The sequence below is a fragment of the Pongo abelii genome, chromosome 22 (assembly GCF_028885655.2).
Source record: "Pongo abelii isolate AG06213 chromosome 22, NHGRI_mPonAbe1-v2.0_pri, whole genome shotgun sequence".
Taxonomy (NCBI): Eukaryota; Metazoa; Chordata; class Mammalia; order Primates; family Hominidae; genus Pongo; species Pongo abelii.
The window spans coordinates 44,115,114-44,127,124 of record NC_072007.2 but is presented as its reverse complement, the minus strand read 5'-3'; the positions used below and the strand labels follow the sequence as shown (position 1 = coordinate 44,127,124).

At 40.5% G+C, this 12,011-nt stretch overlaps 1 protein-coding gene across 6 annotated transcripts in view; it reads right to left on the bottom strand.

The window, feature by feature from the left end:
• ITSN1 (intersectin 1) overlaps positions 1-12,011 on the bottom strand; it is a 248,908-nt gene that overhangs the window by 77,685 nt on the left and 159,212 nt on the right. For all 6 annotated transcript variants that reach the window (XR_008517295.2, XM_024239271.3, XM_024239273.3 and 3 more), the window contains exons 20-21: positions 3,868-4,115; positions 1,012-1,171 (exon numbers count right to left, since the gene is read on the bottom strand). Coding sequence is in view for 5 of the 6 variants with exons in the window: in XM_024239271.3 (XP_024095039.1) it covers positions 1,012-1,171; positions 3,868-4,115 (408 nt within the window). In the remaining variant the exon portion in view is untranslated. The remainder of the gene's footprint in view (positions 1-1,011; positions 1,172-3,867; positions 4,116-12,011) is intronic.

Here is a 12,011-nt window from a genome sequence, read left to right as displayed (position 1 = left end):
CCCATGTTCACCTTCAACTCAACACAACTAAAACCCAACTCTTCCCTTTAACTGCGCATTCATTTCATTTTCTGCCTTTCTCCCTTCCCCCTTTAAGGTGGGCCCTTATTCTCAATCCCAGCCCTCTTCCCTTTCCTTTGGAGTGACTCCAACCTCTTCACTCTCCTCCGCAGTCTCTCCCACGTGCTCACCTCTTCTGCTTCTACCGGCACCTCCCTACTTGGTGAACATGAACTCAGCTGGGTCCAGGCCTGCCCTAGGTCTCAGCTGGGTAACACCAACAGCCCCCTGACTGGTGGCACTGCCCTGCTGGCCCTCCACTCTAATCTTCCTGCACACTGCTCCTCCAGATGGATCTGCCTAGAGCCTGTGTTCCATCTGGGTGTTCTCAGATCCGAAATGATGCTGGAACCTCCAGTGCCTCCCAGATGGGCACTTGCTGTTTGGCATGATTACTGATAGAAATTTGAGTATTTTATCATTATTGTATTAAGCAAAAGAGAACTATTCAGAATAACCACCTTTATCCTTTCAGACATTATTCTTTCCAAGCAGAGCATTTCAGAGCCTCCCATTAACCTTTAATTGGTCTACCTTTTCCAAAAAAAACTCAATGGTCTAGACAAATGGAGGGGTGTGTGATTTTCCTTAAATACATTCTGACTGTCTGCCTTCAAGCCTTTCTCCCAGCAGTTTCTGCCTGACAGGCCACTCTCTCCATTTTCTAGTAAGATCTTACCCACTGGTCAAGATACAGCTCAAGTGCCACTTCTGCAATGAAGCTTCCTTCATCAACCCAGGCAGGAGAAGTTGACTGTGTCCCACCCCCACCCCCAACTCCCAACTATTCACAGCAGATTTCTGGCTCCTGCATTGGATTCCCATACTGCCAGCCAACCAAGACACACATAACAAGGCTTGCTTCAAAATGACATTGCCAAAAAGCATTTGCTGAAGTTTTTGGCACTAGATAGCATGCTAAGTCTTCACACTCTCACTGGCTGCCTTTACCTGGCCTAGCACAGGAGATGGGGAGGAGCCAGTGGCCGTGGCTGGAGTAAAGGCGGACCTCTGCCTTAACTGGCCAGCACTTGGAACGGTGAGAGAGGGCTGGGCTGCCCATGCATCCCAGTTATCCGTTTCTGGTTTCTCATTCATGCTGGTGGGCCACCTGGAGGGAAAAGCACAACACCATGAATAACAAGCACTCCCTAATATACCAGCTTTTTACCCACAGTAAAGTACCAAAAAAAAAAAAAAAAAAAAAGCAAGCACTCCCTAATATGCCAGCTTTTTACCCACAGTAAAGTACCAAAAAAAAAAAAGAGAAAAAAAAAGAAAAAAGAAAAAGATGGCAACCAATGAGCCTGTGCAACACAAACCTAGTATACTTATGTGGCTTTCTACAGTTAAGAACAAGGAGGAGGCTGGGCACAGTGGCTCATGCCTGTAATCCCAGCACTGTGGGAAGCCGAGGTGGGCGGATCACCTGAGGTCAAGAGTTCGAGACCAGTCTGACCAACATGGTGAAACCCCGTCTCTACTAAAAATATAAAAATTAGCTGGGTGTGGTGGCACACCCCAGTAATCCAAGCTACTAAGGAGGCTGAGGAAGGAGAAATGCTTCAACTGGGAGGCAGAGGTCGCAGTGAGCCAGGATCGCATCACTGTACTCTGGACTGGATGACAGAGTGAGACTCTGTCTCAAAAAGAAAAAAGAAAAAAGTTAGCTGGGTGTGGTGGCATTGAGTCTGTAATCCCAGCTACTTGGGAGGCTGAGGCACAAGAATTGCTTGAACCCGGGAGGTGGAAGTTACAGTGAGCCGCTGAGATCACGCCACTGCACTCCAGCCTGGGTGACAGAGCAAGACTCTGTCTCAAAAAGAAAAATAAATAAAAGAACAAGGAGGAGAGGAAAAGGCATTTGTCTGAATCTCGATTTCCTCAGTGATAAAATGGGAACAATACTGTGCCACTTAACGTTAGTTATGAGTGTACATGAAATACAGGCTAGGGAACTACTCTGTAACTGTAAAGCCGCGGAGAAACATCCTCACATGATCATTATCATTTGTAATAACAATAGTTAAATGAGAAAAAAAAAAGCTACATGCCACCTATGAAGCTAGAGCTTCTCAACACCGTTTCTCAGACCCATGCATTCTATAGTAAGTACCTGGTAGTATGCCTAGATGCCACAGCAATTACAAGTGGCATCCTGACAGCAACCAGTTGTCCTGGGTCCCAGGGACAGTTCTAGTTTTGTGATTTTAATAATTTTAGATAAACAGGCTGGGCATGGTGGCTGATACCTCTAATCCCAGCGCTTTGGGAGGCCAAGGCGGGAGGAACACTTGAGTTCAGGAGTTCAAGACCAGCCTGGGCAACAGAGTGAGACCTCATCTCTACAAAAAACTTAAAAATTAGCTGGGCATGGTGGCATGCACCTGTAGGCCCAGCTACTTGGGAGGCTGAGGCAGGAGTATTGCTTGAGCCCAGGAGGTCAAGGCTGCTGTGAGCCATGGTCATGCCACTGCACTCCAGCCTGGGTGATGAAGTGAGACCTTGTCTCAAAATAATAATAAATAATAATAAATAATTTTAGATAAACATATCTGTGTGACTGCAGATCTAAAGGCAATTTACTTTTTACATCTTTATAAGATATACAAATAAATCTGAAAATCAAAATAATTCCTGATTTTGCATTTAGAAAATAAGGTGCCCATAATTATAGCAAGAGAATTGCACACCATACATGTATTGAAGAAGAGGCATACTGATTTGATGCCCAGCAAAACAAATCCTGGAAAATATGGTATTAGTCTTCTATTTTAGCCTAAGTTTTAGTTTAAAAACTCAGAACTTTTCAGTCAAGACCAAAAGAGTAAGGAAGTTTCAACTTGGAAGTCAAGCTAATGGAAGGCTATTTTTTTCTTAAAGCAGAGATTAGATGAGGGGACCTTCTTTAGCACCTTCAGCCTTTTATGTGAAAATAAAGTATGAAACACTTGCTATTCCTTACATCCTTCCCTCCACTTCCTCCCGCCCTGGGTAATTATTCTTTCTTCCCTCTATTTGTTCCATCTGATCCTTCTCCAGCAATACATCTGGATTCCTTGCCTTCAATTTGTTTCTTCTGAAAGATGATTAGACTTGAAAAAAAAATTTAAACACTTCTTATTCAAATCACTCATACTTGTATCCTAGTATAAAATATTTTTAGACAATTGCTCATCTAGGTCATGGCCCTATAACTGGAAGTCTGAACAACAATTTCATCTATCATTTCAAACCTCTGCTTACACACAGTTTTTAAAATGCCATTTCCTGATGAACCAGGGCACAGAACTAACCGTGGCCAAGCGCAAACACCTCTTCATTCTACTGTACATTTGTATAAGATTAATGAAAGTGGAAAGCTTTAAAGGAAACAGCTTTCTATCTTATTCAGAACCACATGACTGAATTCAATTTTTGCTTCTGCCTGGCAAAAAAAAGTGCTATTTGCATGCAGGAAATGACGCTGAAAATTTGCTGACTGACATGGATGTCAAAACAGATTATTAGGAAACTGTATTTCTCCACTTCTTCCACAAGAATGATAGATACAAATACATTCTTGAACAAAACAAGATAACAGGCTTCATTTTGTACCACGGTAAGTCACTGTTAGACAATGATATCATTAAATCCAGTTCAGGGACTGTAATCTCCAATTCACCAGCCAGAGAAAAGGAATATTGAAAATGAGCCAGCTCCCTCACATAGAAGGACAATCCAAGACTATGAAAATACTTAAGAGGGGGGAAAAAATGACCAAATTGGGATTTCAAAAATCATCAGAAAGAGCCAACCAACACGTACGTGGAGCTGAAGTCGGCCCAGTTATTAGGGGTCGTGGAGGGCTCTGAAGAGGTTACTGCCAAAGGGGTGGGGGTCTCACGCAAGGCCAGTTTGGGGGCAGGGGCAGACGTTGAATCAGTCACTGGTTTCACTGGAGCGGGAACCTCATTTTCTGGGATTTTCTCTGCATAATTTGCAGGGAACCACCCTGTCTTTCCTTTTAATTCTCCTCCAAGCCAGCCGGGTTCTCCAGTTTGGCTTTCATCCACCTGTGGAAAAAGTCACAACTTTAATTTAAGTAGAACTAAATCAACCCCTGAATAGACCCAGCACCCAACTACAGCGAAGTCCCAAGCCTCTGCCCTCTTTAGACTGACATATGGCATAGGAATTTCTTCATTTTAGTCCAAGTGTCTGGGAAAAGAGTCTAAGCAGTAATGCTGAAAAAAAAAAAGCACTATAATTCAAGCTCTTATTCTCTGCACTTTTAAAAAAAGCCTTACCCCATGCTTTCCTAATAATGGCAGTTGAGATAAAGTGCCTGGAGTCCTGAGGCATGTAATTTAAATATTTTGATTTGGGAAGTGACTTGACAGGCTTCATCAGAAAGTCATGTCATTATTAAAAATAACTTGACTTGAGTTTATTACTTAAAGTTGAAAGCAAAGGGTGCAATCAATGTAAATTCAGTACTCTGAAAACCTCCAATAACTAAGTAGTATTTATTCAGTATAGGGACAAGGAAGATTTTTAAAAAAACCATGGCCTTAAATGGTTTCCACGGGAAGCAAAGCTGACAGCTGCTGTATTTCGGCATTTAAAAGCTCCACAGACACATGATGAGAAAATTAAGGAAGTCATTATTTACAGCAATAATCAATTGTATTAAGGTCCTGTAGTTTTCTTTTGTATAAATTTAACTTGCATATTCAGTGCACAGGAAAATACAGGATTATACTGTTTAAAAATTTCACAGAGGCCATTTATTACGCCAAATGCTTTTAAGGTTTGCATTCTGACTCAAATGGATCATCCAAAATGGCCAAAATGATTCTACTTTTCTTTACGAGTTGTCCCTACTATTTTATGAGCAACAGGAGAATGACTTTGGAGGACAATCATATTTGCTATTAGGAAATTTATTTTTGGGCCGGGCACGGTGGTTCATGCCTGTAATCCCAGCACTTTGGGAGGGTGAGGAGGGCGGATTATCAGACATCGGGAGTTTGAGACCAGACTGACCAACGTAGTGAAACCCCGTCTCTACTAAAAATACAAAATTAGCCAGGCATGGTGGCGCATGCCTATAATCCCAGCTACTCGGGAGGCTGAGGTAGAAGAATCGCTTGAACCCAGGAGACGGAGGTTGCAGTGAGCTGAGATGATGCCACTGCACTCCAGCCTGGGCAACAAGAGTGAAACTCCATCTCAAAAACAAAAATTTATTTTCATTACTATAATTCTTAAAAGGGTCTTATCTTACGAAACCTTATATCTTATTTTTACCCCTTCCTATGCTGCCTAAGGAGTAAAACATCAAACACTTCACTGGAAATTAAAGTTGCTTCTTAGAAATCAGACATGAGTAGGTAGGGTCTTAACAATGATTTTGGAAAAATCTGACAAAAATACCAGTTATCTAATCCATTCAAGTATTCAGTAAAAATTAATTAAAAATAAAGCAAAAAATGATTACATTAAACAAACCAAACATCTATCTGTATGTACTCAGTGGACAGTGAGTAATGGGGTTCAATACTTATTAGCTTATTTGAATTAACAAATGTTTGGGGTAGAGGTGGAGAAAACAGAATGTAAGGCAAGGCTTACTACTGAATTCTACCTGTTATTTACAATATATTCAGCCAGTAGGGGATGCCTGCTTGCTGCTCCACTTTAGGGAATCTTTATTGTCACAGATAAAAGCAATTTTTAAAGCTGAGAATTCTCCAAACAACCAAAAAAGGAGTTCCCTTGCATAAAATGCAATAACACTTCCAAAGGTTGAATTTTTGGCTTCACAGTTCTATCATTTCTGCTCACATTTACACCCACATGAACACACTAGCCACTTTCCAGTCATTGTTTTGTTCTTACTGTTCTTTTTCTGGGCAGCCCCAACTGTTTCTCTAGATGAGGATTTAAGATAAATTTTCCCCCATTTGGATCTTCTTTTATGCTAAACTCAAATGGCTAGATGTCTTTCCTTCCTTGTTTACATTTTGGTGATATGGTAACACATTATAACTCTGCTTCACACTGGAAACATAGCTGTCTCTATCCAAGCCAGGTCCTGCCAGACTTCTCAGTAGGTTCAATAGTCAAGATCAGCCACCTTGGTTCTAGGACCAAAGGTGATGTCAGGCAGGAGTGGGTTAGGAGCTTGAGCCAAACACACAATAACTTAGTGTCAAGACTGCAAAGTGTAATGATCAAGAATAGGGCTCTGCAGTTAGACCGTCTCAATTTAGGAGCTAGTTCTACAATCTATTAACTGGTTGACTGTGGGCAAGTTTAATCTCGTGGCACCTCAGTTTCTTCATCTGTAAAATGGGGATAATAAAAATACCTGTCTTATGATAATGCTCACTGTGAGGACTGACAAATATTTACACCAATGTCTGGCATACTAAAAGTGTTAGTTTTTTTTTTTTTTGAGATGGAGTCTCACTCTTGTCACCCAGGCTAGAGTACACTGGCACAATCTCAGCTCACTGCAACCTCTGCCTCCTGGGTTCAAGCAATTCTCCTGCCTCAGCCTCCTGAGTAGCTGGGATTACAGCTGCCCGCCACCATGCCTGGCTAATTTCTGTATTTTTAGTAGACAAGGGGTTTCACCATATTGGCCAGGCTAGTCTCGAACTCCTGACCTCAGGTGATCTGCCTGCCTAGGCCTCCCAAAGTTCTGGGATTACAGGCATAAGCCACCGTGCCAGGCCAGATTTTTTTTTTTTAAATTCCCTCTTCTGCTGCCCAGCTCTGATGTTGTGTTGTAGTTCTCTTACTTGGGCTTCTGTCCTGTTCTAAAAGCCTGGTCTTGACTTTACCTTCACTCTAGGTAACAATCTGCTTCTCTGTTCAGGAGTTCCCTGCTCTAAATTCCTGGTCCTCTGCTCCCTCTAGGTTTACCTTCTTGCCATAAGCAATCCTTTAGGGGCTCAAGTGGATCCCTTGGTCGACGGGAACTCTTACTCATCTGCTCATTTTGGACCTCCTCAAAGGTCAGCTGCTTTGCTTAATTATGTCCCATGATCTATTGTCACTCCCTTGAAACACAGGGTATTGACTGGTTAATAAGACTTTTAGGCCAGGTGCAGTGGCTCACTCCTGTAATCCCAGCACTTTTGGAAGCCAAGGTGGACGGATCACTTGAGGTCAGGAGTTTCAGGCTGGTGAAACCCCATCTCCACAAAAAATACAAAAATTAGCCGGGCGTGGTGGCACATGCCTGTAATTCCAGCTACTTGGGAGGCTGAGGCAGGACAATTGCTTGAACCTGGGAGGCGGAGGTTGCAGTGAGCCCAAATCACACCACTGCACTCCAGCCTGAGTAACAGAGCAAGACACTGTCTCAAAAAAAAAAAAAAAAAAAAAAAAAAAAAAGACTTTTGGTGGACATCTGGAATGTGACCTGAAGCCCTGGGGAAATGTCCTCCCCCTCCAGTAAACTGATAACACCCAGCCTGTCCCAAGATGTGATAGAAAGCCTGCTGGTGCAGTGTACACCTAGGAGTGAAGGAGGAGGCCATATCAGCCTCTTATCCCCATAAGCAAGAGCTTCTCCCATCCCTAAGGACAACAGTGAAATCAGCATTTCACTTTTAAGCAAAGAAATCTGCTGGTCTCAACAGCCCACCAAACAATAGTCTCAATTAGCTTAATTTACTCTTACAAGTATACATCAATTTTAATAAATTATTACATTTTAAGGTTCAGGGGATGTAAGAGACTTTCATTCTTAACACCTAAATTAAATTAACCACTTAGAAAGGGCACAAAGGTCAACATATGAAAATGAAAAATATTTCTTCCTCGATTTGGAAAACTACCCAAAATGCCAATCCAATTTTGGAAAACATAAGATTATGGCAGACCAAGAAGTAGGAACACAAACTGCTTTGTAATATGACTGGTTCCAACGTGGACTTTTACACAATGTACATTTACCGACTGGGGGCTATAAGGGAGATGTTATTATTAACAATTTTGGTCTCAATACAATTTCATTTATCAGGCACACTGTAACATCCCAAAGTATTTGGGGGTAATTCTAGTGAAACATCATTTAAGTGAAGTACAAACACCAGATATTGCTCACATTTCTGGGACTATGTTACAGAGCTGCTCTACAAAATGTTAGTAATTACACACTGCATATTGTAGCTCACTGATGCAACAGTCAAATATACACAGCAGCCACTTCAGCTTCAAGTCCATTTGGCAAAAGCTGATATTACACCTCTTTTCTCAAATTTTTATATGCTCCATGGCTGCCATCTTCATTAGGTAAGATTAATATTTCTAAAATCTCTGACCTTGTCACAAAGAGGGTAAGCAGAAATTCCTTTTTCCCTCACAGAACATGATAAACAAGTGTAGCAAACAGGTTTAGCCTGTGTATTCAGACCAGCTGACAGTGGCTGCATGGGATGTGTTGAGGAGCGCAGGTAGCAAAACATTTTCCATGGATTTGACGGTTTTGAAATATAAGGTTTCTCCCCAAATTCCTAGATGAGGATATTAAAAGTCTTTGTTTTTTGGAAGGAGTCTCGCTCTGTCTGACCTTGTGATCCGCCCACGTCGGCGTCCCAAAGTGCTGGGATTACAGGCGTGAGCCACCGCACCCGGCCTTAAAACTCTTTCTGAGGTCAGGAGATTGAGACCATCCTGGCTAACACGGTGAAACTCCGTCTCTACTAAAAATACAAAAAAAGAAGAAAAAAAAAATTAGCCAGGCATAGTGGCGGGTGCCTGTAGTCGCAGCTACTCGGGAGGCTGAGGCAGGAGAATGGCGTGAACCTGGGAGGCAGAGCTTGCAGGGAGCCGAGATCGCGCCACTGCACTCCAGCCTGGGCGACAGAGCAAGACTCCATCTCAAAAACAAAAAATAAACAAAAAAACTCTTTCGAAAGCTCCAACCTGGAGGTTGGCAAATTTTGCCTCTGTTGCAACTACTCAAATCCGCCACTGTAGCACACAATATGTGAATGAAGGAGCCTGGCTGTGTTCCAATAAAACTTTATTATAAAACAGGCAGTGATTGGACCAGATTTGAGCCAACCCTGTAATCATGTGTATACTGGTCCCTCAAAACTGCAGCGATATTACGGCCAGTTGTTACTAAATGAGCTGCTTTCTGATGTTTAATCTATGGAAATCTATGGAAGGTAAAGGAAAAAGGTATTGTTGGCTACATTTAAAAAAATATCTGTCAGGAGAAGAAAAGGAAAAGAATGAGTTAAAAATTGTTACAAGAGTAACACTAAGACAAACAATTTCCAGAATAAACTGACTGGCTAATGACTGATAACTACTAAAGAAGTCCATTCTTCTTTGGATATTTTTAAGAGGATATTTTCTAGAAATGATTTAGGATTAATCCTGACATGAAAAAGAGATTAGGTTAGATCAGTGGTTCCTGAAATTGAGTCCCTAACAGAACCACCTGGTCAGACTTTTGAAGGCTGTATATGCAGTAGAGTTCTCAGGATCTCTGGGGATGAGCCCTGGCATGGTTATTTTTTGGAAGCTCCCTCAGCAATCTGGATGCATTCAGGCCTGTACCAGTCCAAGGATAAGCATTTAAACCAAGCTTGTCCAACCCGCAGCCCACGGGCTGCATGTGGCCCAGGATAGCTTTTAATGCGGCCCAACACAAATTCGTAAACTTTCTTAAAACATTATGAGATTTTTTTGCAAGCTTTTTTTTGAAGTTCATCAGCTATTGTTAGTGTTAGTGTATTTTATGTGCAGCCTAAAACAATTCTTGCTATGTGGCCCATGAAAGCCAAAAGACTGTACTGATTTAGACACAGCCTGTGTTCTCAAGATAAACTTCAACAAAACAGCAGTAAGCATAGGTCTTCTCATTTCTTATGTTCTACTAATATGTTATGGATGTCAAATTTGATTTAATTCACCCTCCAAGTAGTGGGACTTCCAGATCAAGAGAGGCCATGTATTTTCTAAGCATCTAAGCCTTAGCCATCAAGGTCAAACTCAATTGGAAAGCATTCAGTCTTCCCTGAGCACATCGCTTTACACTGATTCCTCTCCTCTTTTAAATTCCTAGCAGAGTTTGTGAATATTTATTGAGAACTTCATCACATGTGGCCTTTTCATGTGTTTCTCTAGATTTTTCTAAAAAGATTTTAAACATATGAATGGCAGACGATAATTTTCTATTATCAACAGCACTGAGAACAGTGCTATATACAAGGTATCACATTAAATTTTTGTTAACCATGAAAAATTATAGTTTTGGATAAAACCGGGCTAAGTTTTTCTAAAAGCAAAATATTTTTAAGGCTAAGACTGCCTACATTAAAAAAGGAAACACTGTCACATTGTTAGACTTCTAAAAATCGAACATATTATAGTAAGCTATGCCCCAAAGACGTTTGAGGAATCTGATAATCTGATGACTGTACCCACAAAAGTATAAGTGAACTCCGGATTTTTCAACCTAGAGAGACTGACAGTAATGTTGTACTACATGTTTCATGCTCATCATTTGTTAACTGCAAAATTCATGAAATTAAAAAAATACAAACCTGTTGCTATTAGATGTCAATACCTATATTTTTGCATTGACTGTTATCCTCACAAAGATAACAGCTGAATGGCACCTGGAGTATCACAATGCATTTTGTAGTACAAAATCGAAACACTGCTGTCCCTTCCGCAAGCCAACGAATTATGCGTAGTAGTACATTCTACATTTCATTACATATTTGGGAGGTCTGACATATAATAAACACTATTACAGTCCTGAGTAGATATTCTTTAATATACTTGTCTTTGAATTTATTTTTAGTGTTTTATTAAAAATTACAAATTAGATACAGTTATAAAAATGAAAATAACATAGAAGTCTATAAAATTCAACATGAAAGCCCCTTCTTTACTGCCCAGTGGTAACCACTGTTAACAGTTTGATATATATATTTCAAAACTGTCAACTATACATAAACACATGAATACATATATAGTTTTATTTCTAACCAAAATGCAATTATGCACATATTCTTCTGCTTTTTTGATGGAAACCTTATGTGTATATGTGATCTATATAAGTTTTAATCTTCATTGTATTTTTTAGCTATATCATAATTTATTTAAGCCATCCCTTTACTGATGGACATTGGGCTGTTTGTTTGCTTTTACCAACACCACTGCAGTGAACATCCATGTACACACATATTTGTGCATGTGCTCAAAAGAGGAAGGAGAAGAATGAGAGGAAGGAGAAAATTTCTCCTTTTTCTGGGGCAGAGGCAACGAGAATTTTAAATCCAAACAGGCACTGCCAAATTGCCTTCCAAATCGCTTAACCAATTTATACAACCATGCTAACAATGTATATTATATCCACTGTCCTATATTCTTGACAAAGCTGGATATTACCAGACTTTTAAACTTGCTCATTTGACAGAGGAACAATGCTATTTTGTTTTATAACTTGCATTTTTCTGATCACCCAAGAAGTTAAGCATCTTTTCATGTATTTTTTAAATAACTGACTTTTTACTTCATCTGTGAATGTCCCTTCCCACCCTCTGCCAATTGTTTAAGGCTTGTGGGTGTCTTTGAAAGTGAACTGTTTGGAATCTTTATGTAACAGGGGTAACCCTTTATGTAACCCTTGGTCTCATATATTTTGAAACACAGACATTTTAATTTTTGCATATTGTCGACTGTCCATTTTTGCCTCTTACGACTTCTGGTTTTTATACTTAAAAAGGCCTTTCTTAGCCAGAAAATTATTCCAATAGTCTCCTTAAAAAATTTTTTTTCCCAGAATTTTATCTTTTATGTTTAATCTACTTGGAACTCCTTTTTGTCTATGGCCTGAGATGGAGACTTGACCTAATCCCTTGCCAAACACAGAGCACTCAAGTTAGTCCTTAAAAGGAATCTAACAAAAAGAAACCCAGTACACAAAC